The 16,965-nt window shown below is 60.6% G+C and overlaps 1 protein-coding gene across 1 annotated transcript; it reads left to right on the top strand.

The window, feature by feature from the left end:
* The first annotated feature begins 2,939 nt into the window (after positions 1-2,939).
* On the top strand, positions 2,940-11,710 carry MATN1 (matrilin 1). Its single transcript, XM_055139757.1, has 8 exons — positions 2,940-3,088; positions 4,532-4,878; positions 6,633-6,855; positions 8,376-8,501; positions 9,096-9,512; positions 10,037-10,189; positions 10,850-10,928; positions 11,435-11,710. The coding sequence occupies exons 1-8, from the start codon at positions 2,989-2,991 to the stop codon at positions 11,484-11,486; spliced, it is 1,497 nt and encodes a 498-aa protein (XP_054995732.1). The 5' UTR covers positions 2,940-2,988; the 3' UTR covers positions 11,487-11,710.
* Positions 11,711-16,965: the final 5,255 nt, after the last annotated feature.

Consider the following 16,965-nt stretch of genomic DNA (forward strand, 5'->3'; position numbering starts at 1 on the left):
TCTGAGTTTCTGACCCCAGTGTCTCTGTCTCTGCCCCTGAACTGGTTAGGAATGTCTCTGGCCTCAGTTTTCTCATCTGACAAATGGGCCAATATATTCAAATCTGCTGGGAGAGTTGTCAGAGTGATGGCTGTGTCATGAATGGGGAAGTCAGGGGCTGTCATCATTCTTTTTTTTTGTTTATTTTTTGGGGTCACACCCGGCGATGCTCAGGGGTTACTCCTTGCTCTGCACTCAGGAATTACTCCTAGCAGTGCTTGGGGGGACATATGAGATGCCAAGGATCAAACCCAGGTCAGCTGTGTGCAAGGCAAATGCCCTACTATCGCTCCGGCCCCGGCTCTCATCATTCTTGCTGAAGGTTGTGGGTGAGTTGTGGCCAGAAATCACGTCTCAGAAATATGGCAAGAAATCACTTCTTGGAAAACGTACAACACTTTTGGTGGAGGTATAATTTATAGAGAGTGGAGTGCACAGGCCTTAAGTGTTGGCAATTGCACCCGCTAGAAAGATGATAGTCTTCGACTGTCCACTTTATCCTCCTCTTGCCTCCTTCCATGGTACCAGTGAGCTGCCATTCCCATTACATACGCCCGCCGAGGCTCAGAGAGGTCAAGTTACCAGTTTCAGGCCACACAGCTGCCAGGGGGCAGCAGCAGAAACAGATCTGAACCTCTCTCAGGTGGCCCTTCCTGCTCTGCCCCATGAAACACAGTCTTCATTGGCCGAGGTAGGAACCATTTTGCATCATGTTCTTTTGTGTTTGGTTTTGGCTTTTCTGTGCAGAGACCGGCCAGGCCTAGATGCAGAGGTCAGTCAGTCGAGCACATACTCTCTCAGGGGTGAGACTGTCAATACCCAGGAGCACTGGGGAGGGGGCTGACGTGAGGGAAGTGGGGGAGCGAGGGCATGAAGAAGGACACAAGACCACCTCCAAACCGCAGGGTAGCTGAGAGAATTGGCCATACCAGAAGCCGTACCCTATGCTGCCCATGACACCTCATAGCTGTGTGGCTTCAGACAAGTTACTTCACCTCTCTGTTTTCCTTGGTTCTTCTGGCAAGTGGGAGTGAAACGAGTAGCTGCCTCAGGAGCCTTGTCAGGAGAATAAAATGAGGCAGCTCCTATTATCTGACTCCTCCAATCAGCCTCAGGAGCTAGGCACTTTTAGAGCACCCTGCCCCCTCAGTCCATCCCCCAGCTTCTAGGGGAGGAACGTGGGGTACAGAGATGTCCCAAGGAGCTTGCGGAGGGTTACGCAGGTAGGTTCTCACAAGCCAGGCCATAGGGCTCTCAAGTCTGTGCTCCTCCCACACGTCACTGCATGATCATTGCAGTGTGTGTGTGTGTGTGTGTGTGCGTGAGCGCCCGCGCTTCAGTCCTGAACTTGGTTTTTTTTTTTTTTTTTTTTTTTGCTTTTTGGGTCATACCCGGCGATGCACAGGGGTTACTCCTGGCTCTGCACTCAGGAATCACCCCTGGCAGTGCTCAGGGGACCATATGGGATGCTGGGAATCAAACCTGGGTCGGCTGCATGCAAGGCAAACGCCCTCCCCGCTGTGCTATCGCTCCAGCCCCTGAAATTGGTTTATAACCTTTTGCTGCACGATCATTGCCTGGTAATAAATCTGCTCGCCACGCTGCTCTAAGGTAAACAGAGCAGTCGTGTGACCGGCCGGCTCGGGGATGCACATTTGTCTTCTCGCACACTGCAGACCGCGAAGCTGTCAGTGTGGGCAAACAAACCGTTTAGAGACCGCTTGTATCGTTTCTACAGGGAGGACTGGTGACCACTGATGCCCACTGGAAATATTAAGCGCACGCCCTGGGAACAGTTACGCCCGTGGGCAACTCAAAGCTGGGGCCTTCTGCTGCAGGAAACGGTCTCTAAACACTTGACAAAGTCAGGCATTTCAGAGGGGCTGGAGGGAGCAGAAGGCGTGGCAGCGCGAGGAAGCACACACACCTTTTGTGAGAGGGACCTGAGGACTCACCTCAGACAACAAGCCAATGAGCGAGGCCAGGTGGGCGGGCACCGAAGATGAAGTGTTCTAAGTCCGCACCTCATTGCTGTAGTAAATTTTCTCAAGTGTAATATTTTAACTACGGTGTATGTATCAATAGCTACTACTGTGGTTTTTTTTTTTTTAAACCAGAAAAATGTTGGCTAAAATGATCACAAAGAAACAGTGTGTGTCGATTTGGAAGATTTCATTTTAAGGTATATTCACAAAGATTCCATTTTCTAATCAATGACTTTTTAAGTCATATAGACAGATTTTTAAAAAAAGGTCTTCACATAACGGTCTCACTCCATTTTTTTTTTTAAATTTTCTGTGAGAAAACTGGGTATAAAGCCGTGCCCGTTGAGGCGGTGGCGTCTGGGAGCCCTGGTCCCCGCTGCCTGCCCCTGTCCATGGCACTGGAACCAAGGTCCATGCGCTTCGGTCACGACCTTGCAGGGCTCCGCGTGCCAGAGGGGAGGGAGGGCATTCTTGGCAGCGGCCCCTGAGTCTGCAAAGGCTTGGACAGCACCCCAAAATCTAGGTGCAGCTGGAGACCAGAGCGGGCGAGGAAAGGCGGGGGCCAGCCCGGCGGGCGAGGTGTGCCAGGAGGAAACTGGCACTGGCACTGCAGGTGGGAGAGGAGCTGGGTGGGAGGCGGGGTGCGCGGCTGGACTCAGGTTGGCGCTGGAGTCCGGGTCCCGGGGGGCGGCTCCGGTTGCTTTCACAGTTCAGGAGCCCAGGGGTGGGCGGGGCCTGGGGCCAGGAGGGGCGCGCCCACCTTCCTCTCCCGTCCCCGCGCACACACACCTCCATTCAAGCTGGATCCGCCCCTGCTGGGGGACTGGGGTGGGCAGGGTGGGCTGTCCCCTGTGCGTGGGGGGCCGCCCTGGCCCCGCGGCTGGGCGGGAGGAGGTTGATAAGATCTGGCTGCTGCGGGCCCTGCCCTGTGCCACCCCGCGGCTGCCGCTCTCCTGCCAGGACCATGGGGACCCTCTCTCCCCCCAGCCTGCCTCTCTGCGGGCTGCTGCTGCTGCTGCTGCTCCGGGCCCCGCGGGCACTGGGCCTCGAGCCACAGGCCAGAGGTGAGGTGGGAGGCCCTGGCCACCAGGGTGCCGGGCACTGCTAGGCAGAGCCTGGGGGATGGAAAGAGGGACTGGGGAGCTGCTGGAGGGCACAGGCGCAGACAGATAGGAGACAGGGGGATGGTTCCATGTGGGAACAGGGCTGGGGGTCTCTGGGGGGGTTCCCTAAGGCCACCGGGATCCTGCCAGGGGTCAAAGGGCAGAGTCTGCTGAGAATCAGTAGCTGCTGCACCAAGTGTGTGTGTGTGTGTGCCTGGGGGATGGGGTGGGAGTGGGGAGAGGAGGAGGGGGTTGAGAGGGGGATGTGTAACAGATGAGTGGAGACCTGGGGTCAAGACTCTTCTTTTTTTTAATTTTTAAATTTTTAAAAAATTTTTTGGGTTTTTGTTTCACACCTGTTGGTGCTCAGAGGTTACTCCTGGCTCTGCACTCAGGAATTACTCCTGGCAGTGCTCGGGGGACCATATGGGATGCTGGGGATCGAACCCGGGTCAGCCATGAGCATGGCAAATGCCCTCCCTGCTGTGCTATGGCTCCAGCCCCAATACTCCCCCTTTCATCAGCCCCTCCAGCATGTACCGACTTGACTCCCTGGAAACCCCAGGCCCTGCCCCAGAGTTTAAAGTGGGCCAGGGGTCCTCAGACGCCCATTCCTCCTGTCTGGGTGGGGAAAGGCTGGAGAGGGAGGCGGCTCAGTACTCTCTCCACGCAGCGCCCAGGCCCGCTGCTCTAAGGTAGAGCCATTTCCACTGCCACCCTGACCTCAGTTTCCCCATTTGTAGTCTCGGCTTGGGGGACATGAGGCAACCAGCTGCAAGGGATTCCTAAGGTCCCTTCAGGAATTTTGAGGAGGCTTTGGGGGCCCCCTGGAGAGCAGGAAAAGAGAAGTTCCTCCAGGGCAGCCCCCAGAGTCACAGGGCTGAGACCCGAGCCGGCTCTGACTGCACCATTTCCTGGCACGCCATATCCTGCAGGGCGCCTGGAAAGGCATTGCTCCCTCGGGTGGGGGGTGCGGGGCCCTCTGGTCAACCTGGAGACGGGCCACTAGGAACTGCTCCCCGCTGCCCGTGGGCCCCACAGCCGCTGCAGTGACCCGCTTTGATGCCAGGATGAAAGGGCTGTGGGCAGGCTCGCAGGGCTCTGAGGTGGGGCTGCCTTGAGAGTGCCCCTCCCTCCCCCCCCACCCCCCTGCGCTGAAACCAGGCAAGTGTGTTTGCAGGCTCCGCTGGGCTCCTCCTGCCGCCTGTGAGGGGAGGACCAGCCCCTCAGCTCATCAGAGGAGGAAACTGAGTCTCAGGGAGGTGAAGAGGCTTCCGGAGGGCTGAGAGGATTGCCTGTGTCCCCGCATTCTGGCCAGTCCACCCGCCCTGAGGCCCCAGCCGCCGGGAGGATGCTCCGCCCCTCCAGCCCCCTGATCTGAACTTTGCCCCCGCCCCCTCCCAGGGCACCTCTGCCGGCCCCGGCCCACCGACCTGGTGTTTGTGGTCGACAGCTCCCGCAGCGTGCGGCCCGTGGAGTTTGAGAAGGTGAAGGCCTTCCTGTCCCAGGTCATCGAGGCGCTGGACGTGGGGCCCAACGCCACGCGCGTGGGCGTGGTCAACTACGCGAGCACCGTGAAGCAGGAGTTCCCGCTGCACGCCCACGGCTCCAAGGCGGCGCTGCTGCAGGCCGTGCGCCGCATCCAGCCGCTGTCCACGGGCACCATGACCGGCCTGGCCATCCAGCTCGCCATCACCAAGGCCTTCAGCCCGGCCGAGGGCGGCCGCGCCAGGTCCCCCCACATCAGCAAGGTGCGTGCTGAGACCCTCCCCGCCATGGGCGGGTGGGGCTGGGGGTCGCGCTGACAGCATTAGTTCTGCACATACCCCGGCAGGAGGTGGGCATTTGTGAGACTGGGCAGACGCAGGACCCTGAGCCCACCCACCTTTGCCCACCTGGGCCCCAGGGGAGACTTGGCTGAGCTCACACCAGCACTCTAGAGGCAGGAGGTCAACCTGGCGCCCCTGGGCAGGCGGAGAACATGGAGCTCTCTCCCTCCCACTCCAGCCCTCAGCTGCGCTCCCCGAGCACACTGCTAACTCTCACTGTGCCTCAGTTTCCTCCCTGAGGAATGGGGGGGGGGAGCCGCACAGTGCCTTCTCACAGGGCGGCCAGGAGAACTCAGCGGGCACCAGGAGCCCTGGCACAAGACGGAGGAGTGAATGAACGTCTGTTTATCAGCCTCTGCGGGGAGGGTGGAGAAGCCAGTGCTGTTCCCAGGGTCAGCCGGCAGCACTGCAGGCAGGGCTGAGGGGACCAGGTGGTGTCCACTGACCTGTGCAGGACTCAACCTTGGGGCAGTCAGGAGCCACCTCCCACCCCGTGCCCCTCCCCACGCACACCCCACTCTCACAAGCAGTAGCTGCTGACTCACGAGAGCTGAAGGAGGCTCAGGGGTGGTAACCCCATTTCATGCAGGGGAAGGGGTGGGGCACCAGAGACTTAAGGGACTCGCCCAGGTGACAGGTGGCAGGTGTGTTCCCACAGACCATCGCAGAAGATACAGCCACCACGGCCATGAGGCGGCTCCTCAGACAGCCTGTTCGTCCTGTAACCAGGGGGAGCGGGAGGGGTGCTCACTCGTGCTGCTCTGCAGCTGCCCCTGGTAGACCCTCCTGGAGACAGGGTAAGGGGGGTGGTGGTGCCCTCTGCAGCAGTCACTTCTCTGGAATTGATCCGTGCAGGTGGCAGGGGAAATCCATGGTGGGCCCTGAGTGCAGGGCCCAGGCCTCTGGAGGGGAGGAGAGGGGCAGGCCCCTCGTGTTGCACAGAGACAGCGGTTGCCTGGCTTGCTCAGGAGCGGTGAGCTGGGATCTCCGCACACCTCTGACTCCTCGAGCTGCGTGTCCTCCCACCAAACCGCAGGTGGCCAGGCTGGCTGTTGGCACCAGTGCCAAGGGTGGGCCTGGATACTGAGCCCCAGACTCAGAGAGCCTGGCTCAGCCCAGGCTCTCCTGTCTGTCTCTCCAGGATACAGAGCAAGAAAGCCTTGCGGGGGGTGGGGGGGTCCGGTGGTACCTTCTTACCGGGGATCCCCAGCACGCAGCATCCTGGGAATGCAGAGATTAAAGGCAGCATCTTCTTTTGGTTTGTTGAACGTCTTCATGACGTCCCTCGCCAACTCCCAAACTATAATCCAGCCTCTGCCTCCCTCTGCCGGCCAAAGGCAGAACTGCAGGGCGTGGGGCGGTTTGGCTGGGCGAAGCGCTCCGGGGGGCGTCTCCGGACCCTCGTGATCCGCGGAGACGTGGCCCTGCCTCAGGGGACCTGGAGCTGCTGGTCTGAGGAGGGAGACCTCCGAGACGCTACTCGGAGGTCTTGTCTCTTTCAGTCCGAGAGAAACTGCGCCAGCAGGACTCTCCTGCCCGGGACAGAACCCCGGCGGGGGAGATGAGCTCGGCCAGCGCCTGGGGGTGTGGCCGGGACCCAGGCGCCGTGCCGCAGGCTCAAGGGGCCAGAACCGGGAGGGGGACCCGCTCCTCACTGGCGCCCCCGCGTGTCGCAGGTGGTCATCGTGGTGACGGACGGGAGGCCCCAGGACAGCGTGCGGGACGTGGCTGCCCGGGCTCAGGCCAGTGGCATCGAGCTGTTCGCCATCGGCGTGGGTCGCGTGGACAAGGCCACGCTGCGACAGATCGCCAGCGAGCCACAGGACGAGCACGTCGATTACGTGGAGAGCTACAACGTCATCGAGAAACTGTCCAAGAAGTTCCAGGAGGCCTTCTGCGGTGCGCTGGTCGTGGGGATGGACTGGGCAGGGCTGAGTGTCCGCGTGGGCGGGGCTGAGATGCAGTGGGGGCGGGGCCCGGAGGGGCGGGACCGAGAGGCAGTGTGGGCGGGGCCAGGAGGGGGCGTGACCGAGAGACAATGTGGGCGGGGCCCGGAGGACGGGGCTGAGAGACAGAGTGGGCGGGGTCTTTGGGGAGCGGGACTGATAGGCAGGCCGGGTCGAGGGGGCGGGGCTGCAAGGCTGCATGGGGAGGGGCCTTGAGGGGCGGGCCTGAGAGACTGCGTGGGGTGGGGCCGAGGCTGTGAAGGGGTAGAACGGGGGAGAGACTCAAAGCCTTTATGGGGCGGGGTCTGAGGGGGCGGAGCCTGGAGGCAATGTCCGGGCAGGGCCAGGATGAGACTGAGGGGGCAGTGAGGGGGGTGGGGTCAGGTAGGGGGTTGGCTTACTGGGGTTCCTGAGAGCTTGTGGGTAGGGAGGTTGGGACCAGAGGGACTACGCAGGCCTAGACCTGGGCAGGGATGGGCTGAGGGTGTTTGTCTGGGTGGTGCTGATTAGGCCCAGACAGGACCAGAGTTCAGGCAGAGCCTGGTTGGGTAAGGAACCAGCTCTGGGTCAGTGTGTTCGGGGCAAGGCTGGAGATGGAGCCCGGGTCAGTCAGATTGAGGCCAGGGTGTGCCAGCGCAGGGACAGGTCCTGGTCCTGGGCACGGGGTGAAATGAGCTGGTAAGAGAAGATGCCTAAATCCCATTAATATGGCAGGGTCCTGACTGGGACCAGCTGGGGATGGGCACTCAGTGAAGGGAGGTACTAAATAGCCCTGAGGGTTTATAAGCCAAGGCAGGAATTGGGTGCCAAATTCTCTGTGATGCTAAAGGGTCCGGGGGCCAGGACACTGGGCTGCAGAAGATCCTTTGCAGAGGGAGGTGGGCTTTGTGTAACGGACACTTCCTACCCTCTTTAAAAGGCTCTTATGGGACCAGGGAGATGGTACGGTACAGCGGGTCGGGGTCTTGCCTTGCTCACGGCTGACTCGGGATTGATTCTCATCCCCTGTATGGTCCCTATGGTCCTCAAAGCAGACCAGGAATGATATGAGTGAAGAGTCGGGCATCAGCCCTGAGCACAGCTGGGCGTGGCCCCAAACCAACCAACAAATCAAACAAACAAAAAGGGTCTTAAAGGAGTCTTAAAGGTGTCCCTTGCTGTCAGTGGGGTCACGGAGACCATGTGTGGCATCAGCCTCAGCACCAGGTGTGTAATAAAGAGTCCCCGTGTCTTCTTTGCAGTTCTAGGGAACCGACCAGATGAGCGGCCCTGGCCCTGTGACCTTTCTACCTTTTAGGCAGGAAGTTTGGCAGCAGTTTTATCAACTTCGTTAGGGATCTCAGCCTTGGTGCCGTGATTCAGACTCTGGGCCGAGGTCCTGGGGTCTGAGGACCTTCATTTGGGGGGGCCTCAGTTTCCGTGGGAGTGAGTCTGGCCTGCGCGTGCCAGACAGGCTGCCTGGTGTCTTCACAGTGGTGTCAGACCTGTGTGCGACGGGGGACCATGACTGCGAGCAGCTGTGCCTCAGCTCTCCCGGCTCCTACGCCTGCACGTGCCACGAGGGCTTCACCTTGAACAGTGATGGCAAGACCTGCAATGGTCAGTGGGCGGGACACGGGCATGCCCAGGGAGGTCGGGGAGGGGAGGGAGGAGGCCTCGGTGACTCCCCACACGCTCTCTGCCTCTGGGTCAGTCTGCAAAGACGCCTTTCCAGAAGCTGGTGTCTGCAGAAAGTTCTCTCGTGATTTGGGTTCCTTTTCCTGTCTCTCTCCTTTAATTTATTTATTTGTATTTAGGTCTGGGGACCACACCCCGCTGTGCTCAGGCTCTGTGCTTCGGGCGCACTCACTCCTGGCAGTGCTCAAAGGACCGTGTGTGGTGCCGGGGTTGAACCTGGCTCACCCTCTGGCAAGGCAGACACTAACTTGGCTCTCTCCAGCCCCCTGTGTCCCTCTTCAGTGTGGTGCAGGGAGTCACGTGGTTTTGCCTTCAAATCTCGGTGCCTCCGTGTCTGCACTGTGTGACCCCACAGCGGGGGGAACAGGCCCTGGAAGCTGTGTTTCAGAGAGAGGGTTTTGAGGGCAAGATGGGCCGCTCCCCAGCACAGAGCCTGGGGTGCCGTGGCCTCCCGGCCAGTGGGCAGCCGGCCTTTCCCAATCTCCAGCTTCCGTCCGGCCTTTTCTCCCTCCCCAGTCTGCAGCGGTGGTGGCGGCAGCTCGGCCACTGACCTGGTCTTCCTCATCGACGGGTCCAAGAGTGTGAGGCCGGAGAACTTTGAGCTGGTCAAGAAGTTCATCAACCAGATCGTGGACACGCTGGACGTGTCGGACCAGCTGGCCCAGGTGGGGCTGGTGCAGTACTCCAGCTCTGTGCGCCAGGAGTTCCCCCTGGGCCGCTTCCACACCAAGAAGGACATCAAGGCGGCCGTGCGCAGCATGTCCTACATGGAGAAGGGCACCATGACGGGCGCCGCCCTCAAGTATCTCATCGACAACTCCTTCACCGTGTCCAGCGGGGCCAGGCCCGGGGCCCAGAAGGTGGGCATTGTCTTCACGGATGGCCGGAGCCAGGACTACATTAATGATGCTGCGAGGAAGGCCAAGGAGCTGGGTGGGTACCGGCTGCCAGGATGCTAAACACCCCCGCTGACGTGACACGTGGCACAGCCCAGCTTCCTGTCTGTTCCCATGCGAGCCATGAACCCAGTTTGTCCAGTTGGTTTGTCCAGTTCTCTCTTAAACCCATGAAAAGATTGAGCCCCCATCACAGTGCGTGACTTGTCTTGATGGTCCCCTAGTCAGCGGAGCTTGGGACTTTTCCAGATGAGTGTTCCCCAAAGCATACTAACTGTTGGGGGGCAATCCTGGTCTGTTTTGGACAAGCCTGTGTCTGTTTTATCACTTAGTAAATAAGAATAGTAATGACCACCAGATGGATGGTTGAATGAGAGGAGCGAGTTCCAGGGAAAGGAAGTCAGAGTAGAATCTCAGTAACTTAAGTTCCTTTGGCCTCAGTGCTGTGCCTGCAATTCCAGCACCTGCCACCAGGCGGCATCAGGGTAGCCTGACTTCCCCGGGAGGCGCCACCCGTGGCTGTTGCTTCCCTGGCCCACTCTTGTTTTATTCTTTTGACAGGCTTTAAGATGTTTGCGGTGGGCGTGGGCAATGCTGTGGAGGACGAGCTGAGGGAGATCGCTTCCGAGCCTGTGGCAGAGCACTACTTCTACACGGCGGATTTTAGGACCATCAACCAGATTGGCAAGAAGTTGCAGAGGAAGATCTGTGTGGGTGAGTGGGACCAGATCCGGCGTCGTGGGAGGCGGGGGTGGAGCCATCCCGGAACGGGGTATTGGTGGCAAAAAAATAGGAGCGGGAGTGGCAGCAAGAGGTGGCAGAACCCGGAGGCGGGCTGGTTGGCGTGACTTACTACCAGCGGACACGTGACAGCCAGGCCGCGTGCTCACTGCTGTCCGGATGCTACACTGTTAACCCTGTGTGGTCCGAGCCTCATCCCTACGTTACAGACAGGGGAACAGAGAGGAGGCAGGGTTCGAGCCCCGCTGCCTCACGGCTCTCTGGCTGTGGTTCCCCTGTTAGGAAGATGGACCCAGAGCCGGACAGGCTGGGGTTTGCCTCCTTGCTCACACGCTGTCAGCCACAGACAAAGGGTTTTACTTGTCTGGGGCTTATGAGATTAATGACTTCAAGCCCAAAGGCTGAGCTGGGGGGGGGGTCACTGAGGTGACAGTACCCTGTGTGTCGGGCCCTGACGGGAACTCTCAGGCCAGGACGACATTCAGGGGGACCCGCCTCCCCGCCTGGGGGCTCTGTCGCAGAGCTCTCTGCTGGGGGCCCCACTCTCCCCGGGCCTCGTGGCCCTTCCCACCTCCTCGCCGGCCGGCCGTTCACCGATGGTCCCCTTTCCTCTCCCTGCGTCTCGTCCTCCAGAGGAGGACCCGTGTGCCTGTGAGTCCATTGTGAAGTTTCAGGTCAAAGTGGAGGAGCTGCTGCAGGCGCTGACCAGGAAACATATCCTTTCCCAGAGGCCACTGCGGCAGGGCAGGGGGCAGGGGAGGGGGGGGTGGAGCAGCGAGGGGAGGGGAGGCCCCGGAGGGGCAGGGGAGAGGGAGCTGTGCTCCCCTGAGTAGTGGCTTCTGCTGAAGAGAGGTGGACTGGGCACGGGCTCTGTTCCAAGCAGAGGCTCCTGGAGGGAAGCAGGGAAACTGAGGCAGAAGCTGGGACTGCATAGCCCTCCTGCCCCCCAGATCCTAGACACGTTTAGGGAAGCGCGGTAGCACCGTGTCCCACGGGCCCCGCACCCTCAGCTCTCGGGGACGGACCTGCACCAGCCCCAGCCACCACGGTGGAGCCCTGCGCCCGGCCGCCCGCGGCTGTCTGGGGGCACCATTCTGAGGGCAGGACACTCTGGGGGGAGCGGAAGGCCTGGAAGGGGGTGCCGGGGGTAGCGGGAACTGGGGTCCAGGGCGGTGCCACGCTGGGTCCTAGCGATGCGAGCTCCTTAACTGCACGCCCACTGGAAGCCGTGAGTAAGCGGCTGGCCGTCCTGGAGAACAGAGTCGTCTAAGGCCGCTGGCTCCCACCTCTGTCCCCCACCCCAGCCCCCGTCCCCCGCCCCCGCACGGCCGAGGATCCCGCACACGAGCCCCCCAAGTAGAGCAGCGTGGCCATGCTAGTGAGGGCCTGGGAGGGGCAGGGCCTCGGGGACGCACCCCCCCATCCCCTCTGCTCCCCTGCACCTCTTGCCCCGGCCCAGGTGTGTGTGTGTGTGTGTGTGTGTGTGTGTGTGTGTGTGTGTGTGTGTGTGTGTCTGTGTCTGTGTGTGTGTGTCTGGGCACAGGGATGCGTGTATGGGAGTGAGAATATAGCTATGTGTGAGAAGGATAGGGTTTGCATTTTATTTTTTCAATCCAAAGCCTAATATATTCCTGTTGTTTTTTCTTAGTGAACCTGTCTCGATGTAAGTGCTGTGAATCTCTTTCCTGAGCTCCCGCCTCTCTTTGGGAGAACAATTAAACGTGATTTAACAGCAGCACTGAATGGGTCTGTGTTCGCCTGCTTCTTTGGGGGAGCCGGAGAAGGGTTCTGCGGGTGGGGGCGGCAGTGGAGGGCCGGCGTCAGAGTTCTGCCTCTCTGCCCGTGGTCTCCCCCCAGAGCCCCAGCTGACGGTCATGCGGGACCCCGAGGGCCATCTCGCCTCTCAGCCTAGCAGGAGACCTGGGTGTGTGTGTGGGGGGGCGCTGCAGCTAGCCCTGCTCTGCATACTTTGGCTCCAGTGCCCAGGACCCCCGGGGGGGCAGTGCTGCTGGTGGGGGTGGGGTGCTAGGACCCAGACAGGAGCTCTGCCTCTAAGCCCCCCACCTCCCCTCCTCCAGCTGCTCCTTTTACTTCTTTTGTAGAATTCAAGCAATTTTGCTCCAGGTGCGGTTTTGAAAATCAGCCTCTGCTTTTCATGTGGCTCCTCCAGAGTCCTGGGGCTCAGCCGTCAGCTGAACGGTTGACTTCCTGTACCCCACTTACCCACCCTGGGGTGATACTCTGAGCCCGGCTGGCTTAATGGGCGGTTATATGACCAGATCCACATGGGCAGGCCTGCAACAGGCTCAGACCTCCCTGAAAATCCTCCCTTAGGGGCAGGTGGCGCCCCAGAGCCTAGTCCAGCCTCTTTCCCTCTTCCCTGCCCTCCCTGCACACCCCCCGCCCCCCACAATCACACACACACACACACACACACACACACACACACACACACACACACACACTTTTACAAGCTCTTTCTGGTCTGGGCCCGGATTATTCCCACCACCCCTTCCTGTGGCCTTGCCGGCCAATGCTTCCTTTTTTTCTGCGATGATCCCCACCTCCTCCCCCGGCCCCCAGGCTGACACAGGGTGACCCTGTCTCCTGGATGCAGCTGACTGGACATGGATGAGCACGTGGCCCGCGGCAGACCACTGTGCCTCTTGTGGGAATTTGGTTGGGGTGGCCGCACCCAACTTCCTTGGCCAGGGGGCTGGACTTTATTTTCTTCCAGGGGTGCCCAGAGGCGGAGAGTTGGAGCTCACTGCCCTCAGGGAAGTGGAAAGTGACCTTTACTGGCCACCTGGAGGCGTCTTAGTCCTGGGCTCGGTGCTCTGCCGGGCTCACTGCGGCAGGGGGTGTGACCCACCCACGGGGCTGCTCCCCTGCTCTGCTGCAGAGATTTCTCAGGAAAGCAAACCCCAGTGTGCGTGCGCCGACACAGGCGTGTGCATGTGTGTGCGGGTGTGTCCATGTGCACGGCACACGTGTGCTCAGCAGCTAGCCGTTTAGGGTGAGGTTGGGGCTGAGGTCTTTCCTGTTCATATTCCTGGAATTCCATAGCAGGAGGGTAGGGGGAGGAGCTTCGAATCAGCCACTGGGAGCCAGCTCCAGGCTGGAGTCACAAAGGCTCGTGAGGGCCCTTGGCTGTGGGTTTCCCAAAGGCCACCCAATCTGCAAGGCACAGAAGGGGCACGGGATCCCAGGCGGAGGCGGTGGGCCAGGTTCTGGCTCATGGATCGGGGCCACTCTGCCTACTCTTTATTTGCTGTTGTTTTGGGGTCACACCTGGTGGTGCTCAGGGCTTACTCCTGGCTTTGATCTCAGGGGTTACTTCTGGTGGGCTTGAGACACTATGTAGGAATGAACCCAGGCCGACTGCATGCAAGGCCAAGCGCCCTGCCTGTTGTACTGTAATGCCTGACCCTGCTCTGTCCACCTGGACCAGGGTCTCCACCACGAGGGTCTCCATCCCACGGCCTCTCCTGGGGATGCAGCCCAGCCTCTGCTCATGCCTCGGTAGCCACAGAATTCAGGCCCTAGGCTCTGACGGGATCCCTTGCCCACCCTGGGCAATGCCGGGGCCAGGATGCCGTAAGGTCCTGCTTGGTAGGGCTGGTACCCCGGACGGCTGAGCCGTGACTCCTGCAGCAGATGCTTGGGTCCAGGGGGCTGGGGGTCCAGAACCAGCTTTTGTGGAGACGCTGTGGACCTCGTACTCTGTTCAGGGCTGAGGGGCTCTCAGAAGCCCACATCACCAGGTTCCAGGAAGCGGGAGTCAGCATCTGGGGGTCTTCAAAACCAGGCTCATCCCAGTCCCCCCACCCCCAGCAGCCGCCACCTCCCTGGTCTCCTCTGGTTAACAGGAGGTTGTAAACACCTCCCAGAAAGAGGGAAAACAGCCAATCCCCTGCCGGCCCCTTCAGACAGACACCAGCACAGGCGCAGACAGGCGGCAAGTGGCGCTGTAACTGATAGTTTTGTTTTCCTGATGATTGTGTAGATAAACAGGGCTAAAGTAATTAGGATTTCTCTCTCTCTCCTTCCCCAGGCCCGACACAATGGGAGTCTCTGGGCCCCCAGAGAATCGGTTACTGGGTTTCAATAAGGGGTTTGTCTTGTGCAAATAGAGTTCATTAATGGATTTACAAGGGAAGCAGAGGGCACAGTGCTCCGGGGATTGTTCTGCGGCTCCTCCTTTAATTACACCCCTTTCTCCCGGACCAGCGCTTTGTGCAGTGGGGCAGGGGAGGGGAAGGTCCACACGCCCCATCTGTTCCCAGTGCAATCAAGAGCACAATCACCTGGCGGGAGTGGGGTGATGCTTGGAGCTTCCTTTCTACTTTTCGGTTTTTGGGCCACACCCGGCGATGCTCAGGGGTCACTCCTGGCTCTGCACTCAGGAATCACCCCTGGTGGTGCTGGGGGACCATATGGGATGCTGGAGATCGAACCCCGGTCGGCCGCATGCAAGGCAAGCACCCTCCCAGCCGTGCTATGGTTCTGGCCACTGAGCTTCGTGCAGTCTGAGAATTGCCTCGTGACTGCGGCTGGGGGGTTCCCCCTGGTGCTGCTCACGGGGACAGCGGCTTAAGTCCCTGCCGCCCCACTGGTTGGATCTTCTCGGAGGTGCTGGGCCCTAGACACACAGTCTTGGTGCGAACTTCCCTGTGGCACCTTTGGATGCTTGCTTCACAGCAGGGAAACAAACCAGGGTGCCCAAGTCCTGAGTTGCCGCGTGCTGGGCCCTGCCCGGCGTTTCCCAGGCCTCTCTGTGCGCACACAGGCCTTTGAGCCTTTCTCTCTGGTTGCTCGGAACCCCCGCCTCTGGACGAGAATGACCAGACGCCCTCAGACTCCTGCTCCAGAGCCTGCCCTGGCTCCCTGCTGCCTCCAAGGTAAAATTCTAGGCACGCTGTGGTCGCTACTGCCCAGGCCTGGGGGACTCCAACCTTCCTCTTATTCCTCCTCATGCTTGGATGCTGTGTGGGTGACCCTGCTTCCTCCGTCTGTGAAGTGGGCGCCTGATGGGTGAGATCTTGGGGACAGCCTTGAACCTTGGGCTTCCGGGATCTTAGAGTGGCTGGTATCTCGTCTCAGTCCGCTGTGGAGGAATATGGCCACCAGGGGGCAGCAATGGTCCAGGAATGAGCGGAGCGCCCAGCTTTTGGGGTGGGGTGGGGGTGGTTAGTTGTGTGGTTTCTGGAGCTGGGCTGGATTAACTGGCCCCTTCCTCCAGCACAGAAAGGCGGCAAGGGGACGGTGACCCCCCTCCATGGGCAGCCGCCTGCCTGCCAGCCTGGCTACTCCTCCAGCTCTGGCTCCGGGGGCTCTGTGAGGGGCCTGGCCTGGTGCTTCTCTGGGCCTTGGGCCAGGCCCCGGGCTTTGCCTGCCTCAGGGCTGGCAGCTCAGTGGTCAGGGCATGCTTTACAGGAGGTGGGGGCTCAATTTCTGTTACTGCGCAGTCCTCTGAGTACTGTTGGGTCCAGAGCACAGCCAGGCGTGGCCTACCACCTGGCCCCCCGTAAGCATCCACCCCCATTTTACAGGTTGGGTAAAGCGAGTCTCTGAGATCTCGCCAAGAGCTTGCAGTGGAGGTTCCAAGTCAGGGACACAGCCCATCTGCTGGACACGACTTCCCCCTCCTCCTGGGGCATCCCTTCCCCAGGGGAAAACCCCTGAGCTGCCCTGGGTGTTCTTTGTGGCCAAGACCCTCCCTAGGACCCCTCCAGCTCGGCTGCGCCCCATCTACAGTGGGGCTGGAGGCATTGCATGAGACCCCCTGCCCAGGTCTGGGGCTGGTGGAGCACGAGCACAGTTCAGGGTGCAGCACCCCTTTCTGGGTCTCCCCCATCTCCCCCGACCACACACACACACACACACACACACACACACACACACACACACACACACACACACACACACTCCCCCCTCGTTCCTGCAGCAGCCCCCGGCCTGGGGACAGCCACCCTCCCTGCTTGGCTGTGGGTGGACCATGCTGGGAATGTGCACTCAAGCCTGGGGCTTCCTCCAGAAGCCGGGACTGGCATGGGGGTGCGTATTTAGAGCCCTCCACCTGCATCCCATTCTCAGAGCCCGTTGGGGCCACCCTGGGGCCTGTGTCCAGCTGCCCTTCCAGCTGCCGTGATGTGTCCTCTGCCAAGGCCGAGACTGGGCGCAGGGGTGAGGCCGCTCCCCCGCCCCCAGCAGAGAGACAAGCTGCGGCTGGCCTGACCGGGTGGAGAAGCTGCTGGAGGAGCATAGAGGGAGCATTGGGGCCTGTGAGCCTGCAGGGGGACCCCCAGGGTCCAGCCAGGCTCTGTGATGGGAGGGACCTCAGGCAGGTCCTTTTACCTCCGTGAGCCTCAGTTTCCTCATCTGTAATGTGGGGTGGGGTGAGCAGAGCTATGGGGGTGGGGGTTGGTGGGAGGAGGGGGCTGGTGTTCACGTGGCTCAGGGTCAGCGTCCAGCTGTGCAGTGGGGCTGGTGGGTCTAGCATAGTCACCCTCGGGGTCCCGGCTATCACCAGGGCTGTTCGGGCTGGGGTGGTTGATGCCTCCACTTGCGGGGGGCTGGAGCTTGTCTCCTCAACCCCAGCACAGCTCCTGGCAAGCAGCCCCCCCACCCCCACCCGGGGTGTCTTGCTCCAACCCACAGCTCTGGGCCCACAGGTGTGAGGAGATGGCGAACGTGGCTACGCCGAGTGCTGCTGACCTCTCTGGGTTCTGACATCCGTGTCGTGGGCT

The sequence above is a fragment of the Sorex araneus genome, chromosome 5, assembly GCF_027595985.1.
Source record: "Sorex araneus isolate mSorAra2 chromosome 5, mSorAra2.pri, whole genome shotgun sequence".
In the NCBI taxonomy this organism is placed as follows: Eukaryota; Metazoa; Chordata; class Mammalia; order Eulipotyphla; family Soricidae; genus Sorex; species Sorex araneus.